Below are 18679 nucleotides of genomic sequence, written 5' to 3' on the forward strand. Positions count from 1 at the left end.
GGAACTGGGGAAGTTTAGAGAATGTAACTTAAAGGGAGCTTAACAGCTTTCTTGAACAAGATCCAGCCTGACTTCCTGAAAGGTAAAAGGGTCACTGAGAGAGTGAGAAGACTCAGAGGTTCAACCAAAGAAGACTAGGCTTCTAGATGTCAGACCCTGATATTAACATTAATATAGCATGAGGAGGAAGTGCTCCAGGCAAGAGGGGGGAAAAGGAGGTTGGAGTTCCAGTAGGTAGTGAAGTGGTTACAGTAAAGGTCCTTCCCTAACCTCAGTTTCCCCACTCAAAGCAATAGCATTGAATAACTCCGGATGTGGGGAATGGGGTGGGCAGGATGACTGCCAGTGAATGGACTGGGCTAAGAATCCGCCTAATGCCCAGTTATGAAAGAAGGAAGTCCACAACTGCTTTCCTTACTAATAACTTCCTATGAGAACCTGACATAGTGTCCAATTTGCAATCTTCGGCAACTAGAGACCCCTCATGATTTCTCTTTTCGCCCTCTCCTCTCAAAACGCGATCTCTAGTATAGAGTTAGGAATACCGGGCGGGAGTTCTAGAAAATCACACCTGCACTCGCTGTGACCAGGGTTTGCAAGCCTCCTCCTCCTCCTTAGTCCTTGGTTTCACCGTCCATGGGAGCTGCAGGGGGTGCAAGGACTAGGGCGTGTGCATGGCGGGTGGTAGGGGTGGGGGAGGTTCATGGATCCCGCTCCCACAAAACCCAAGGAATCACCTTTCCCTCCAGGACCTCAAGAAGAAAGGTGGGACTGTCTGGAGCGGCTGTTGATCGAGTGTGGAGCAACCACGAGAGGGCGCAGGGCTGCGGCAACATTTGGGGGTGGACAATCCCCGAAGTCCCAGGAGAGCCCCACCCCGGCCAGTCTGCGCGGGGGCGTGGGGGTCTGGAACAATGAGGTCTAAGCGGACGAGCCCGGAAGCTGGTCTGGAGGGATGGAGGAAGGGGGAACCGGCTGGGCTGGGGAGCCAAGGGGCAGTGGCAGGGGCGGGGCCAGCGGCGCAAGAGTTAATGTCCGGCCCCGCCCCGACCGGGTGGCCGCTGACTCAGTTTCACCTGAAACTCTGCGGGAGGCGGTGGCCTGGGTCCGAAGGGCTCACGGTCTGGGAAGGATTAGACGGCCTTCGGAGCCTCTCCAGGGGCACTGGGAACGGCCCCACCCCGCGCCATTCACCTGCGCAGGTAACTAAGGGAGGTTCGCCTCCCAGAGGGAGTCAGGGCGGGCAGCAGAAACAAGCCTGGCCCTTTGTTCAGCCTAGCTTTGCCCATCTAGTGGCGTGTCGGTCTTCTTAGTTTGACTTTTTCACTGGAGAGAGGAAGTTTCTGTGTTCCCCTACTGACCCGACGTGTGTGGGAACCCCACCCCACGCACATCCTTGTGTACCCCCATTCGTCCCAGATCCTCCTCCCTTTCACTTCCGCCCTCCCTTCCTCTAAGGTCCTCTCCCTGGCTTGTTGATCAGGTATGTCACCTTTTCTCCTCCCCTCCTTTCCCCGCCCTACAGGTCCCAAACACCTTCGCCACACAGAGCTACCCTAGAAAGGTGAACCTCCTTGGGAGGAAGGTGATCCTCCCCAGGAGGAAGATGACCCCCAACTGCTGCCCCGAGGCCTGGATCACGACTACCCTGTGGCTCTTGGTGACGTCCAACCTTCCAGACACAGTGACTGGGCAGCCACCTATGCCCCCTGGGAAACCGGCTGGGCCTCTCTGTTTGGAACAGTTTACAGTTGGGGTACCAGCCTTTGTACTGGACCTAGACGCCTCCGTTGGCAATGGGGCTACTTTCTTGGATTCTCCCGTGGTGCGCAGGAGCTGGGATTGTGTCCGTGCCTGCTGTACCACCCCGTCCTGCAACCTGGCCCTAGTGGAACAGCAGCCAGGTGGGGATGAGGACGCCATCAATGCCTGCTTCCTTCTCAACTGTCTGTATGAGCATACTTTTGTCTGCAAATTCTCCAGAAAGGAGGGTTTCCTTAACTACCTTACCCGGGATGTGTACCAGTCCTACCGAGAGCTGAGGAAACAAGCCTTCCGAGGTAAATCGAGAAGAAAGGGAGGGATGGGGAAGACCTAGGTTGAAGTATCCCACTCCCCAAAATAGAGGGAGAGTATTAGTAACGACTGAATTGTTGCAGGTGGGAGCGCAGAAAAAGCTGGAATCGGTGAGCAGGAGCAAAGTTCAGAAGAGAAAGTAGAGAATTCTCGAGGGGAGGGAATCCGGGGTAAGGAAGGGAGATTCCATTGGGGAGGAGGGGGAAGGGGAACCAGATAGGAGGCTGGTCCATAGGTTGGCCGTTCAAAGGCAAGATATTTGCCTTGGGAGAATGGAAAGAGAAAGGTTTTAGCTTTGCCTCTACCACAAAGTAGATTGGGCAGGGCATTTAACCAAACTGGGCCCCTGTTTCTTCTTTTGTCAAATGGAGATGATCATACCTACCTCACCAGGGTTTTCTAAGGATGAAATGTGATAATGGGTGTGAAGGCATTTTGTAAATTCTAAAGTGCTACATATACTATAGTTATGTAGTATAGTATTTTCCACTGAGTCGTAGGTGACTGTTTTACTGAGTTGAAACGATTTTAGGGCAGGCCCTTTCCTTGAATTTAAAAGAGTTCCCCCCACTCCACCTTTTAGGACTGTGAAAGGATCATTATATGTTGAGTTAAAACACTGGGTGGAATATCCTGATTCAGGCCCATCTAACGAACATATATTAAGTGCCTGCAGTATGCAAAGTGTGGGAGAAGGCAAAGAAACAGCCCCTATACTCAGGGAGTTTCTATTTTGTTGATGTCATGCAGAAAATGGTACTTAATGATTCCAGTGCCATATCTGTATAAGGTCATTGCTCTAGCTCTAGAACTGAAGGATTCCTCCAAGGCCATCTAATCCAGTTGACTAAATTTTGTAGATGAGAAAACTGAAGTCTAATGGGTGTAAGTGACTTGCCCAGTAGCATCCTGTCACATTCTCCCAGAAACAGCTAGACTAGGGGAGGGCCCTAAACCAGGTCCTGTAAGCCTGGAGCCAAATGCTATCAGCTTTGTGGTATTCTAGCCTGAGTGTTTTCTAGGTTGTACTGCACTCAAACTGTGTGAGATCTGGTTCTGTCCTGTATATAACATGGAGAGGGGCTGTTCCCATAGCCAACTAGACTTAGATACTGAAGACTCATAGGATTATAGGATCAAAGAAATGGAGCTGAAAGGACTTCTGAAGACATCTAGTCCAACCTCCAGTTTTGTAGATGAGAAAACAGGCCCAGGGAGATTAAATGCTCAGAACCACAAAAGTAGCCTCAGAGATGAGATATCTGTACTTGATTGCTATGGTTTCTGTATGGTAGCTTAGGAAAACTCCCATAAAACTTTAACTATTGAGGACCCCGGGACCAGATGAATGACATTCCAAATATTTCTGATGGGAACAAAACTGGTCAGTCTTCTGGGATCTCTGATGATAAGGAATCTCTTCCAGGCTACTACTAATGATAACAGATGCACCACAAGAATCTCCTGCCCAAGCTGAAGTTGTCCCAAATCCAAGGGGTTCAGTTGGAACTGGACTAAGCTTGATGCTTCAATGGAGAGAGAAAGAGAGATCGGGGGAGGAGAGGAGAGGAAGGCAGAGACAAAGATAGAAACAACTGATGTGGTGTACCTGGTCAGGAAAGGTTGTCAATTGTTTAGGGTGTGTGTGTGTGTGTGTGTGTGTGTGTGTGTGTGTGTGTGTGTGTGTGTGTGTGTGTCTGTGTGTGTGTGTGTCTGTGTGTCTGTGTGTCTGTGTGTGTGTGTGGTTCTGAGTCCCTGGTTAACCTCTGGTTATATCTGGGGATGAAGTCAACCCCACAGATCCAGCCCACCTGGCTGGCAGCCAGGGGAACCAGTCTGGGGATTATAGGCCCTCCACAGATTTCTGGTTCATTGTCAACCCCACCCTGCTTCTTGGACATCTGTGGAAAGAGAACCCAGCATCTGCCTACCTATCTGCCTTTTCTCTACTGCCTCCCTCTTCCACAATCTTACTCTCACATCTAGTATTACCAGCCTATCCAGGAACTAACAAGTTTAGAAATAGCAGTGATACAATAATTGGACCAGATGCTGAGTCTGGAGGTGATGCCACCAATCTGGAATTGGAGAAAAGTTTCTTCTATTAATCCTCTGTCTTCCATGCCTAGGATGCTCTCTCTCTCCTCACTTTTGTCAAGTACTACTTCCTGTAAGATACGCTTCTTCTCCTAAATTGACTTTATTTTGTATGTAGCTTGTATTTCCATATCCTGTTGGGTGGAATGTAAGTTCCTTGAGGGTAGCAAAGAGTCCCTACCCTTAAGTAGTTTACTTTAAGTGAGGGAAAGGAAGGGAGAAACATGTATACAAATGAGTAGATGAGAGGCAAGTGTAGGAAATAGAGAGCTGGCCCAAAGGCAGGAAGACTTGGGTTCAATTCCTGGACCTTTGATACATGCTAACTGTGTGGCCCTAGGTGAGTCACTTAACCTCTGAACAGATTTTCCTCTTCTGGAGATTCTCTATATCAATCAAGTTACAGGTCCGATCTTTATTCTTTATGAGTAAACAGGATACATACAAAGCAACTGAAGTTAATCAAAAGGATTCAAGAAAAGCCTTCTATGAGTGGTAATATTTGAGCTAAATCCTGAAAGAAGATTAGGAATTTCAAGATAACATCTTATAAGGGTTGAAGAGGGATTGAGTTCCAGGCCTGGAGGACCAGCCTGTGCAAAGTCAAGGAAACAAGTACAATGTCCTGAGTGAGAGACCACAAGGAGGCCAGTTGGTCTATACCACAGAATTCATGAAGCGAAGTAGTTCATAATAAATCTGGAAAGGTGGGCTACAGCCTGACTCTGGAGAGCTTTGAAAAACAAACAGAGGAGTTTTGATTTGATCATTTAGGCTAAAGATAATTTCTTAGAGTTCTTTGAATAAGAGTTAGCATGGGGAGACCTGTGCTTTACATATCCCTTGCTTGAACCATGAATTGGAGATGAGAGCGACCCAAGTACTGGAGACTGATTAGAATGGCTAGCATGGCACCTGCCACATACTGTGCAACTTGTAAATTCTTGCTGACATTTTTCTCCTTCCCAAACTAGGCCCCTTATATTTCTTTTTTTATTATTCCATTTAAATTTTTTCAGTTAAAAAATGTGTTTTCCCTCCTTCACAATCCTCCTTAGATTAAAAAAAAATAAAGAAAAAGAGCCAAAAGCTTTGTAATAAATATTTTTAGTCAAGAAGACAAATTCCTGCATTGGCCTGGTCCAAAAATATATACGTATATATGTGTATGCATGTATATACACAAACTCACACATATATACAAACACATACCCACAACACACACACACACACACACACACACGCACACACACACACATATATATACACAAATATACATATACATATCAGTCTGTACCCTGAGTCCACTGGGTACGTTTGATAGCTAGCCCTCTGAAATGATGGTCGTTCATTTAATTGACCCGAGTTCTTCTAGTTTTCAAAGTTGTTCATTGGCCCCCTTGTCTTCCCTTGCTCCTTCTTTTCTTCCACTGACCCTCCGAGGTTCAGAGTAAAGCCTGGGGATGGATGCCTCTCTCCTGGAGCCAGGCTAACTCACCAGGTCCCATTGAACTAGAGACTAAGCCTGTTCCACCAGGAAGTGGCAGGTCAGGTGGGTGGTAATTGACTGTAATTGGCCCCACCACTGACTGTGCACTTCCTGTCCCTGGTTGCAGATTTTCCACCAGGAGCCATTTCACTATAATAGGAAACCCCCAGGGACCAGATGGCTCCTAGGATTGGGTGACCTGAGCTGGGGAATCAGCAGATGGGAATAGACTCTTGGTGTCCTTCCTCTTTGGGAAAACCCCAGAATTCTCCTCTTTCATCCAGACAGGAATACTGGAGCCTGGAGGAAGATTGGGGCATTTGGAGGGCAACAGAGCAGAATGGACTGAAAGTCTGGGTTATTGTGTATCAGAGGGGCTGAGATGAGTTAAGTAATTACAACATCCCTCCATAAGGTGTGAGAGCTGTTGGGTACGGAGAACCTAGCTCCAAGCATCTAGAGGAAAGATTTCTTTATTCCCCCAGATGGGGAGAAAAAGTCCCCCTCCTAGCAAGTTGATTCAGTTTTCTTTCGTTTCCCTACCTGGGGCCAGCCCAGATTTCAGAAAGGAGAGGGAGGGTTTACATTCTGTCTCCTCCTTTCTCACCCTCTCCCCTATTCTTTTCTGCAATTCCAGCTCCTTTCTTTCTGGTGAGTGGAATTGGGAGGTGGGGCCTGTGGTTGCTATGGGGATTTCCTGGGACCTGAGCTTCTGAGGGGAGGGACCCATTTATTGTCTGGCTATTTAGCCCTTTTGCTCTGTGCATGGGGAAAAGGGAGAGGGAACAGCAAGGGAGAGCGGAAGGATTGGGAGTTCTCCCATCAGCCTCCAAATATTATGATAAACCTGGAAAGGTTCTTTAGGTTATGTACCACAATGCCTCTCTTTGACCCTGCTTCTACCTCCTGGGTCCCTGACTGGCAAGGAAATTATTCTGAATCTGAGATGTAGTTCCCTGTCCCTTGAGTTTTTCTTCCCTGTGCAATGGAGGGGATATTACCCACTCTTCAGGTTTTTCCTTGGAGTGCTTTGTAGTGGGAGTGGGATGCCTGCAAGGATGCTTTTGGGGTCACAGGAGAAACAACTCTGGTGTCCTAGCACCCTACTCTTACAGGATTACTGGGACTTTGCTCCATTCATCCAAAGGTGTGTACAGTAGGGTTGTCCATCTGGGGCAGAGAGTGAATAAGAGAAAAACCTACAAAGTGTTTTGTGAGATCTGTGGAGGCAAAAGGTCACTTGACTGGCTTGACTGTGTAAACAAAGGCACAGTACAATCAACAAGTATGATTAAATGCCTACTAAGTTCTAGACTTAGTGCTAGGTGCTTCAGGGGATAAGAATACAAAGGGCGAGTGATTCCTATTCCCAAGAAGGATGTCTTTGGGAGGATGGATGGTCCCCAGGTTGTCTGGAGTGAGGTGTACATACGTGGAGGGGCATACATAGCATAAGATAAACCCTATGTCAGTTGGTACTACTGTTCGAGTCTTCCCCCAGAGACGCTCTCCAATTTACCTGGCACAGATTTTGTATGTACATGTGTGTTTGCATGCTGTTTCTTCCATTAGAATCGAAATGTTTAGGGCAGGGACAGTGTGTTTGCCTTTCTTCGTATCTCTAGTGCTTAGCCCAATATGTGGAACATGAGGTGGTGAGGGGAAAGGAAACAAGCAGCAACTTGTGTTTCAGGAACCATACTATGCACTTTGTGAATGTTATCTCATTTGCTAGTAGGTGATTAACCACATGCTTGTTGCCTGACTACCAGACTGCGGAGGGCATGGAATGCTAGTCAAGACATTGGCTGTTATTTCCTAGACAGTAGGTAGGATGCCACTGAAAATTTTGGAAAGAAAAGGAACATGATCAGATGTGTGCAAATAAAAAGTATACAAAGATATAAAATGTGTGAAGAAGAATGAAACTAGAGGTTTGAAGACTATGATGACTATTTTTACAGTAATTTGGGGGTGAGAAATATACTATCTAGGATGGTACCAGATAGTGGAAATAGAAAGGAAAGGGTCGGTGGGAGTGGTACCAGAATGAGATACATTCTCCACTTTCCCATTCTCCCTTTCCTATGCAGTTTATTTCTCCTATTCTTACTCTTTTTAACCTTGCTCTCGCAACTAACCGTGTTAACCATTTCTCATTAATTTTCTCCTCCTTCAATTCTCCTGACACACCCTAGTTTTCCCATCTCTTTAACCACTACTTTTGCTGGATCTTCTTCCTGTCCTGTAGATGTGGGTGTAGTCAAAATTTCAGTCTTTCTGCCCTCCACCTTCTCTATCCTTCCATCTCATCTACTCCCACACTCCATATCTCACTCCTAAGTAACTACTCCTGTACACACTATATACCCACAGAGAGCAGTGTTGTTTTCTGAGATTAGAATTCTGACCCTGAGTCTCTCATTGAGTTGAAATGGTATGGGACCACCCTTTCATCAGCTGGGTTTTCAGTTGATCTGTAGTCCTAAGTATCCAACTGCCTGCTGAATTTTTCTATTTGGATCATGGGATCATAGATTTAGGGTTGAAATGGACCATCTAGTCTCATTTTACAAATGAGGAATAGGTAAGTGACTTATCCAAGGTCACATAGGTAGGATATCCAGAATTTTAACCCAGGTCCTCTGACTCTAAATCTGAACCGTGATGCCATGCCATTGTCATCAGTGACCTCAACACCAAAATGTCCACCTCACACACACAGAACCATGACTCTTAACAGTAAAATTTCCACCATTACCTCCCTCTCTGCCCACTGTCTCCCCAAAAAGGTTCCCCAGCAGTACAAGTCCCAATACCTACCCTTCCCATCATTGTCTGTAATTTCTACATTAATCACACATACCTTCCTACTCTTCCTTTCAATTACTTCTGCTGCACTTCCATTCAGAAAATTAGTGCCTCAAATCTGGGCTACCTCAATGGCTACCTAACTGATCTCCTGCCTTTCTCTGCTCCAAGTTATAATTTTCTTAATATATTAATATAAATAACACTAATGTTAATATATTTTAATATATTACTTAGTGTCACTATCGCTCAAAAATTTTCCCTACCTACAACAATTTTCTTTACTTACAACAATAAAATCTGAACTTCTTAACTGGGTACCAAACTCATTTTGCATTATTCCACTACGTGGATTTTCTGCTGCAGACAAATTGATCTCCCTACCGTCAGTTGTACATTTCCCTTCCCCTTTGCTGGGAATCCAAAATCAAAGGGGAAATAATCTCCACCCTTTAGGAACTTATATTCTACTGGAGAGAACCATATGTACACATATGACTTGATACAGCACATACGCAAAGAAATTTTAGAATTGGGAGGATACTTAACATCAAGGTGAATCAGAAAAGGCTTCCTGTAGGAGACGGTACTTGTTGAGCTGTGTTAGATTCTTCATGACCCCATCTGGGGTTTTCTTTGGTAATGATACTGGAATGGTTTGCCATTTCTTTCTCTAGCTCATTTTATAGATGAGGAAACTGAGGCAAACAGGGTTAAGTGACTTGTTTGGGGTCACACAGCTAGTAAGCATCTGAGACCAGATTAGAACTCAGCAAGATGAGTCTTCCTGACTCCAGACCCATGTGCTCTATCCACTTTGCCACCTACTTGCCCTGGACAGTATTTGAGCTGAGCCTTAAAGAGCTAGACATTCTAAAATGGAAAGGGTAGGAGGTAGTCTTTTATGGGGATACAAAGGCATAGAGATGGGAGATGGAATGTCACATACCCAAAAGAGCAAATGGGTAGTTTGGCTTGAACATGGACCCTGGTCTTCTGACTCCCCATGCAATAGGATATGTAAGGTGGGTAGGATTCTTTCCTCTGGATCTGCCTCATATTATCTGGGTGACCTTGAGCAATTCAGTTAATTTCTATAGGCCTGTTCCTTAATCCAGTGGAAGCTGGAAACTCTAAGGTCCATTTTAGTTGTAGCAGTGGTATCATTCTAAGGTTCAACCCAAGTCCATGGTTCAAGACAAGGTTCAACTCCCCAGGAAAATTTCCAGGGCCACTCCAGGCTCCTGTGACCTTTCCCTCCTTTCTTAGAACAGCAATGACATATCTATGTAACTCACTTGGCATTTAATATATGTTACCTTGTAATAGGGGAAGGATTTGTGTGTATATAGAGTTAGACTTGGCACCCAATCCTGCTCTCTTCTCTCTCTGGGTTGCCTTGATCACCCCAACCTGCACTCACACACTCGTTGGTTCCTAGACAGAGACAATCACAGAACTACAAATTATTTTTTCAGATTCCAGGACTAACCTTGGTGACAAGAATATACTACTACGACTACATACCTCAGATGCTGAGCCCCTACTGGTATACCTCCAAATTCAACAAATCACTCAGCTGATCTCCATTACATCTTAATCAGAAACACTTACAGAAGACAAAGCAAGAATACTAAAATAACATTCCACCCATGAACCAGGGATGAACTCTCCCATCGATGCTTGTGTACATATACTTAATTATAAACTTCACAGGTTGAAGAAGATGCCTCAGAATGTAGTGAATTCTTTTTCACATGAATTAGATTTGCTAGCCTCTGAGATCTCTTCCAGTTCTGAGGTTCTGGGATTCCTAATGTGTTTGGGTTTTTTTTTGCGTTATCCACAGTACGAGGCCCGTAGTTGGTTTCAGTAAATATTTGTTGAATGAATGATATTTCAGGTAGAGAGAGCAGCCACCAAAATTTGGGGATGGTGGATAGATTCTCTGTCAAGTAAAAAAGGTAAGAACTATAGAAGGGGTGACAATGGATACTCCTTTTCCTACCAGTTCTTGCCCTTGGCACTACTTGGTAAAGCTGAAAGTTTCCCTCCCCCCCACCAACCAGTTTGTGCCTTTCCACTTGAATGACTTTGGGAGATGACCTGTTGTTATCATTTTCTCACTGAATGCAATCTTGAGGGTAGGGATTATTACATTTTAATTTTTGAATCCTCAGTGCCCAGCATAGTTCATGGCACATAATCCAAGATTAACAAATGCTTCTTGATCGATTTGATGGATTTCCTAAGCTCATTTGCATGTCTGGACATCATATATATGATAAAGGAGACTCATTCCTTGTGTAGAGAGTTCATCCTAACCATTCCTCCTTCTTCCCCCAGGAGCTCGCCTTCCAAAATTGTGGGCCGGCATGGAAATGAAGGTGCAACCTCAGGAGCCACTAGTGCTCCAGGGCACAGAAAACACTGAATGGCATCTTATTCAGGGAGATACTGATGTGAAGGTGGAGGTGAGGAGTTGAGGTGGGGTCTAGGAGGGAAGGACTTTGAGAGCATCCTTCAAACCACTGCATACCCTAAATACCCTCTCCTAGCCTTTATCCCTATCTCCTTGGGGCCATTGTCTCATTTGGGAGGTGCCTGAGTCCTAGGACTTATGGGTGCCCTAAAACCAAGGGTGTGGTTGTACTGGAACCAGCGCAAGAGAACTGACTGTTAAAGTTTTGGTATGAGCACTTACACCTTGGAAATCTGCAAACGTTATAAATCAAGGTTGGATTTTTGGTTGTCTAGACTTAAGTGATGGAAAAATACTAATAATTCAGAATAAACCAAGAAGTGTGTTGTGTATATATGTGTGTGTGTGTGTGTGTGTGCATGTGTATATATACATATATATATACACACACACGGAGAGAGAGAGGGAGAAAGACAATTGCTAAAGATCTACCAGCATACCGCTGCCTAAAATAATTTCTATAATCTCATTAATGAAAAATTCCTGCAGACAGTGCTGCCCCTTAACTGTTCTCCATCTGTATTCCCCTACTCTGGTACCACAAGATTTCTTTAGTGATTTTTGGGGACAAAGATAAAAGATATCCTCAGATCTACATGGACCTATTACAGAGGAGAATGAGGAACGTCTGAAGCCCACTCCCCTTTTTTTCTACAGAGAAAGGATCCAGATCAGCTAGAGCTCTCACAGCTAAAAGAAGGGGTCTACGTCTTTCAGTTGACTGTGAAGGAGCCTGACCAAACGCAGGATACTGCCAACTTGACTATCCTTGTCCTGTCACCTAAGCAGACAGAAGGTAAGGGATTAGCCTGGGGGAGAAGGGGCAAGGACCAAAGAAAGGGATAGGGGCCCAAATAACCCCCTTAGATGGCTACCTCAGGCTTGCCCCTTCTTTTCCCAGAACATTGCCTGGCACCCAAGAAAGTGGGTCGCTGCCGAGGTTCCTTCCCCCGATGGTACTATGACCCCACTGAGCAGCTCTGCAAAAGTTTTGTCTATGGTGGTTGCCTTGGCAATAAGAATAACTACCTGCGGGAAGAGGAGTGCAAGATGGCCTGCAAGGATGTGCAAGGTGAGCAGGTGGGGAGGGTTGGGATGGGAAGGGAAAGTGACCAGGCTAGGCAATAGGGAGATATTGAGGGGAATAGAAGGTCCTGGGGGAAAGAAGTGATAGTGATATGAAAAAAAAAGAGGCATCAGTGACATTTTGTAAAAAGAGAGCTAGGTGGTGCAGTGGATAAGAGTGGCCTGAGACACTTACTAGCTGTGTGACCCTGGGCAAGTCACTTTTCCCTGTTTGCCTCAGTTTCCTCATCTGTTAAATGAGCTAGAGCAGGAAATGGCAAACCACTACAATATCTTTGCTAAGAAAACCCCAGAATGGAGTCACAGAGTCAGATACAACTGCAACAACTGAACAGCCACAAAAGAGAGTAGTTGATTAGAGCTAGAGAATTAAAATGGGCTTCCTTCAACCCCTACCCTGGACTACAATATAGAATCCTGAACTACAATATAGAATTTCTGGGGGGACCTCTGTGGCTGTCTGGTTTGACTATGCCCAGAAGGAATCCCTGACTGTTCCATGATTGACAAGGGGCGCATCTGGAGGCACCCCGTTCCTCTTTTTAGTCAGCTTTAATTGGTAAGAAAGTTGTTGGGGTTTTTTTTTTTCCTGACATCAAACCTCAATCTTCCTCTTTGCTACTCTGTCACAGAATCATGGGTTTAGATAGAGATCATCTAGTCCAACCCTCTCATTTTTACAGAGATTATAGGCCGAGGCAGCCAGGTGGCACAGTGGATGGAGTGACAGGTCTGGAGTCAGGAGAACCTGAGTTCAAATCTGGCCTCAGACACTTACTAGCTGGGTGACCCTGGGCAAGTCATTTAATCCTCTCTGCCTCCCAAAAAAACCAAAAAACCCAGAAATTATAGGCCAGGGTATGTTGAGTGGCTTACCTAGAGTCAAATGGTAAGTGACAGAGCCAAGATTTGAGCTCAGGTCATCTGACTCCAAATCTAGACCTCCTACCACTGGACCACACTGCCTCTACCCATTGCTCTTAGGCTCCTGGGACCAGGTAAAATAAGTCCAATCTCTCTACCACATTACAGCCCTTCTCATACTTGAAGAAGGCCATTGGATCCCCCATACCCTGCATCTTTCCTTTGTTGAACATTTTTTAATTAATTGATCCTTTTTTGACCTCTACTTGAGATCCTTGACCATTCTGTTTAACTTCCTTTAGATACTGTCTGGCTTTTAAATGTCCTTAGATTGTGGCACTCAGAACCAAATAATGATTGCCATCTAGCATGATGAGGGCAGAGTATTGTCAATGTAATATGTGCCAGGCACTGTGTGAAGCTCTTGACAATGAGTATCTCATTTGGTCCTGGGAGGTAGATGGTTTTATTTTCCTCATTATACAGGTGAGACAACTGAGACAAACAGAAGGTAAGTGACTTGTCCAGGCCCACACAGCTAGTCAGTGTCTGAGACTGGATTCAAACTCAGATCTTCCTGACTCCCAGTGTTCCTATCCATTGTGCCACCTAACTGCCCCTTATTCCTAGAAACTCTCTCTGTGTTAATGCAGGCAAAGTTTGAATTAGTTTTTTTGATTGCCACATCCCATTGCTGACGAATAAATGAATGAATGAATCTGCATGTTTCAAAGCACCTTGCTAGGCAAGGGTGGAGGGGGTGGGGTTGGAGAGAGCACAAACAGAACAACAAATACAGTCTCCTCAGGTTTGGGGTGGGGAAGTATACTTCCTGCTTGGAGTGTTGGAAATAGCAGATGCTTTAAAAAAAAACAAAATTTATCAATACAAACAAAACATTTTTTAAGATAATTTCTCAATTTAACAAGTAACAAGAAACTCATTTTCAAGGAGTTTACTTTCTAATTGGAAATACAACTTACGTCGGGGTAGTAGCCAGGTCTTCCCTCATCTTATACTTATGGTTGACTTTTTTGAATCCCAAGTATAAGGCTTCAGCTTTATCTCTATTGTATTTCATCAAATGTGAAATTTAATAGGCTATTCTGAAAGAGCTACTGGTACGCCAGACCAAGAAGGGAAGAGAGTGGAGGATTACTCCCAGGTTCCAGGCCTCCATCATGTTCCCTTTTTGCTAAGAATTCCATGGCTGCCACTCTGTCCTTTCTCTTTCAGGTCCTTCAATCCAAAGGCAACATCCAGGTGAGTGCCTTTCTCTGTACCATATGGTTCCCTCCAATCCCCCATCCCTCCCCTTCTCTAGATTCCTTAGTAATGAGGTTAGATCAGTTTCTAAGGCCCTGTCTCTGACACCTGCTCTTTGGGTGGGGTCCCCCAACACCATTTCCCTCTTATTCCAACATCATCTGTTCACCGGGCACTTGTGGAGCCCAGCTGATCCATGCTCTTTCTCTCCTCTCCACAAAGTATGCTCGGGGACCTGCCAGCCCTTCCAGTTCCGCTGTCGCGATGGCTGCTGCATTGATGGCTTCATGGAGTGTGATGACCTGCCTGACTGCCCGGATGGTTCTGATGAGGCTGCTTGTGACAAGTGTGAGGTTCTGGGAAGGGAGGTCTCTGGAATCTTCTTAGTGGTGCCCCCCAGAAGGCCATGCATCAGGGTGGGCACAACAAGAGCTCTGATCCTCTAAACTGAGCAAATCTCATGGGTCCTTGGAAGAACTGACTTGGGGACTAAAAGGAAGGAAGGGGTAGCGACTAGGTACCACAAGTTCAGAAACAGATGGGATTGTGTGGCCTGGGTTTCCTTTGTCTCCCTTGACTAAGCTTTGTAACTAGGGCCTTTCTCCTTATACAGATACTGAAGGCTTTGATGAGCTCCAAAGCATCCACTTTCCTAGTGACAAAGGTAAGTGACAAGATGTGGGGGGCTTTGGGTTATCTTTATTTTTTTCCTCAGAGGCAAATGGAGTTAAATAATTTGCCCAGAGTCCCATTGCTAGTAAGTAGCTGAGGCCACATTTGAACTCAGGCCCTCTGGACTCCAGGGCTGGCTCTATCCACTATGCCACCTAGCTGCCCAAAGGTTAACTTTTCCCAACCCTTCTCTAACAGGCCCCAGCCCTGTCATCCAGATTCACCACCTATGATCAGACACAGGCAGGAAAGGACTGGGTCCCTTCCTTTTCAAGAACATGTCCTGTTTCTGAGAGGACCTTCCCAGAGCCATGTAATCTCATATAAATTCCCAGAACCACATTAGCCCCTCTGGCCCTTCCTATGCAACTTAGGTTGTGACCCAGTCCCAGGATGAGGTGGAAGATGGGATAAGTGCCCAGGTCTTTGTACCAGTGTATTTGTACCAGGTTCACATTCTAAGCTGTGAGAGGGAGCCTTAGGGTAGCAGATAGAGAACAGGCCTTGGAACCAGGAAGACCTGGGTTCCAATCCCACCTCTGACATCCATTGACTGTGTGACCCTGAGCAAGCAAGAACCTCTCAGTGCTCTGGGCAACTGTCTAAGATCTGCATTACCCAGATGAACTTTGGGGAGTTCCCTATAGCAAAGAAATCCCAGACCCTTATTCTGAGCTATATCTGCCCCTGTTGGAACAGCAGGATGGAATCTAGGAAGGTCCTGGGGACTTGGATGACCCTCTCTTCTCTTCCTTCTGCAGGACACTGTGTAGACTTGCCAGACACAGGACTGTGCAAAGAAAGTATCCCTCGATGGTACTATAACCCCTTCAGTGAGCGCTGTGATCTCTTCACCTATGGAGGTTGTGATGGCAACAAAAATAACTTCCCAGATCAGGAAAAGTGCCTCAAGTCCTGTGAAGGCATCTCCAGTGAGCAAGAGGTTGAGGGAGGGGGAGCAACCTGAGGGATCAATTGGGGAAAGGTACTTAGGCCAGGACTATGATGCAAAGAGGAGAGGAGAGAGGGAAGGAAGGGAGGAGAGAGGGAAAGAAGGAAGGAAGGAAGAAAGGAAGGAGGGAGGGAAGGAGGAAGGGAAGGAAGGAAGGGAGAAAGGAGAGAGAGAAGGAAGGCAGGAAGGAGGGAATTGATATGGGAGTCAGAAAGCTTGCTTTTAAATGCTGGCCCTGTGGTTAAGTAACTGGTCTCTTTAGACTTCAGTTTCCTCAACTATAAAAGGAGGAGTTTGGATTTAACGATCTAAGGTCCTTTCCAGTTCTAAGTCATCTTAAGAGACTGTCAGGCCCTACTATTCTGTCCCCACCCCCACTCAAAGCCTCACTGTTCCCTTAAAGGAATGACTTGGAGTTGAGGAAGGAGATATGGGAGAACAGCAGGTTATTTTTTAAAAATAGTCTATTAGACATGCATCTTCCTCTATTAAATACTTTTTAAATTAAAATATTTTTTGTTTGTTGGGATCACGAGCCAGATCTCAATACTGATCATAAAAGTTTTCATCTGCTCAGTTTTTCCTACTTGTACCTGTTTACCCTCTTTTGACATCCTGGTGACCCTTATGGGTGCTTTCCTTATTAGTGGTGAATATGGTGTGGACACACAATTGGCTTTAACCTACTCCAGGTTGGAACTCCTGAGTTCAATTGATCCACCAACCTTGGCCTCTCCCAGATTACAGGCCTGCACCACTCTGACTGATACATTTTTTAAAAATCATTTTTACTTCCCAGTGATGCACCCTCCCTTGTAACAAGTAGTAACAAGGAATAACTTAGCTGCTACTAACACCTTAATGCATTGGCCCTGTCTAGAAATGAATGTTTCATTCTATACCTGTAGACCACCCCTAGAGTTAGAAAGCATGCTGTGCTCTTGGTTCTTTAAAATCACCATTTCCTATAACCCATATCAAATTGCTTGCTGTTTCAGGGAAGGGAGGGGATAGAATCTGGAACTCAAAATTTAAAAAAATGTTAAAAATGGTTTTTACATGTAATTTTGAGAAAAGTTATTTAAAAAAATAAAATCACAATTCCCCAACCCCATCTTTACAGAGAAAGATGTGTTTGGCCTGCGGCGAGAATCCCCGAATCCAAACTCAGGTAAGCCTTACTCTTACATGGGGCCATTTCTTTAGACTCCCTCCTAGCTTGGCACCCTGGAGCCTTAGAGATAAAACTTTCCTCATTTGCCCAGGATTTTGAGATCCTCTGTCTCTGGTCTGGGTCTGTGTCTCCAGGCTTACTGTCCCACTCTCTTTATCCTCTTTGGAGACAGAAGGCATGCAACATGAATGACTTACACCTCACCTCTCCCTCATATTCCATCTCCCTACCAGGTTCTGTGGAGGTGGCTGTGGCTGTGCTCCTGGGGACCTGTATTGTGATTGTGGTAGCCATCATAGGCTACTGCTTCTTCAAAAACCATTTGAACAGAGACCTCCGAGGTCATCAACCCCTCCATCACCACCTTCCTCCTCCTACACCAGCCAGCTCCACAATCTCCACCACAGAGGACACGGAGCACTTGGTCTACAACCACACCACCAGACCCTTCTGAGCCAGAGGCTTCTCTGAGTACTGTGGGCCACAAGTTCTGGCCAGCTCTAACAGCCTTGCCCCCCCCCCTTACTTTCTGTCCCCATTAAGAATGGAGGGCCAGTCAACTCTACAGTCTCCACCACTGAGGACATGGAGTACTTGGTCTACAACCACGCCACCAGACCCCTCTGAGCCAGGGGCTTCCCTGGGTATTGTGGACCATGAGTTCTGGCCAGCTCTAACTTGACCTAGCCCTCCCCCCCTTAGTTTCTATACCCAGTCAGAATGGAGGGCAGGGCAGAGAATGATTGGGCTTAGGGGTACTCCCCCCCTGTTCCCTATCTCCATTCTGCCTTGGAGCCCAAATCTCCTGCCCTGCCTTGGCAGAGTTGTCTTGGCCCTGGGGCTGGAAACACAGTTGGCGCTGCAAGAGACTTGAGTAGGCAAGAGGAGACAGCATGCCCCTGTTTAGAAAGTCTTATCAACTACTTAGGACTAGAGAAAGTTGAATTCTCTTTCCTTTTCAAAATGGTCTGTGATTCTACCTTTTCTCCTAATTTCCCAGGGCACTGACTCACCAAAGGGTAGAGGAGAGGAAGTGGTACTGTGACATCAAGATGGGGCAAGAGCTGCCCCCACCTCCTGAGTCTGTCCCTTCTTTCCTCATTACCTCATTATGCTCAAGTTCCCTCTCCCCTCCCCCTCCCAGTCAAAGACACTGGGCACCACCCTGCTGGGGCCTGTACATTTGTGCTATAAAGTTTGTTTTTGTTTATTTAATGAGTAGGGACTAGAGCTTATGTCTCTGTGTCCCTTTCTATAGCCCTACTTCCTCTTCAGGGCCTGAACAGGGGTGGCAACTCTTCTACCTGAAATGCTGGGCTTGAGTATGCTGATTTAAAAGAGCTGAGGATGTCAAAGGCTGCCTTCACCTTCCCTTAGTCTCTTCCTTAGTGAAAGGATGTTATTTTCCTCCAGGGGAGTCATCATTCCCCCCACTGCCCAGTCTTTGCCGTCTTCCTCATTGTAATAAAAAATCTTTGGGTCCGAGGCGCCTCTTTCCACTTGTTGGGGATCTGAGCTGGGGAGGGGGAAAGGGGTTGAGGGAGGAGGATGACAGCTGATGCCTCAGTAGGGACCTCTCCTGTCTGACCGGTTTAGACTCTGGGTACCCTGTTCAGCAGGTTCCCCTGCCTCTCCCGAAACTGTCCCAGCCCACGTGGGAGGAGAGAAGTGCCAAGTTTGACCACCCCAGGGGAAGGGCTGGGGGATGGG

The 18679-nt window shown here is 46.0% G+C and overlaps 1 protein-coding gene across 1 annotated transcript; it reads left to right on the top strand.

The window, feature by feature from the left end:
- The first annotated feature begins 899 nt into the window (after window positions 1–899).
- SPINT1 (serine peptidase inhibitor, Kunitz type 1) lies at window positions 900–18454 on the top strand. Its single transcript, XM_072624477.1, has 11 exons — window positions 900–1202; window positions 1526–2060; window positions 10820–10947; window positions 11613–11751; window positions 11857–12027; window positions 14142–14168; window positions 14394–14519; window positions 14785–14835; window positions 15605–15775; window positions 16919–16966; window positions 17203–18454. Exons 1-11 carry the CDS (start codon window positions 915–917, stop codon window positions 17421–17423), a joined length of 1905 nt encoding a protein of 634 aa, XP_072480578.1. The 5' UTR covers window positions 900–914; the 3' UTR covers window positions 17424–18454.
- Window positions 18455–18679: the final 225 nt, after the last annotated feature.

This window comes from Notamacropus eugenii, chromosome 7 (genome assembly GCF_028372415.1).
Source record: "Notamacropus eugenii isolate mMacEug1 chromosome 7, mMacEug1.pri_v2, whole genome shotgun sequence".
Lineage (NCBI taxonomy): Eukaryota > Metazoa > Chordata > Mammalia > Diprotodontia > Macropodidae > Notamacropus > Notamacropus eugenii.

Coding starts and splice junctions, on each gene's coding strand:
- SPINT1 (XM_072624477.1), top strand. CDS start 915: ATGAGGTCTAAGCGGACGAGCCCGGAAGCTGGTCTGGAGGGATGGAGG. Junction 10,948..11,612: donor ATACTGATGTGAAGGTGGAG/GTGAGGAGTTGA, acceptor TTTTTTCTACAG/AGAAAGGATCCAGATCAGCT. Junction 14,169..14,393: donor AATCCAAAGGCAACATCCAG/GTGAGTGCCTTT, acceptor CTCTCCACAAAG/TATGCTCGGGGACCTGCCAG.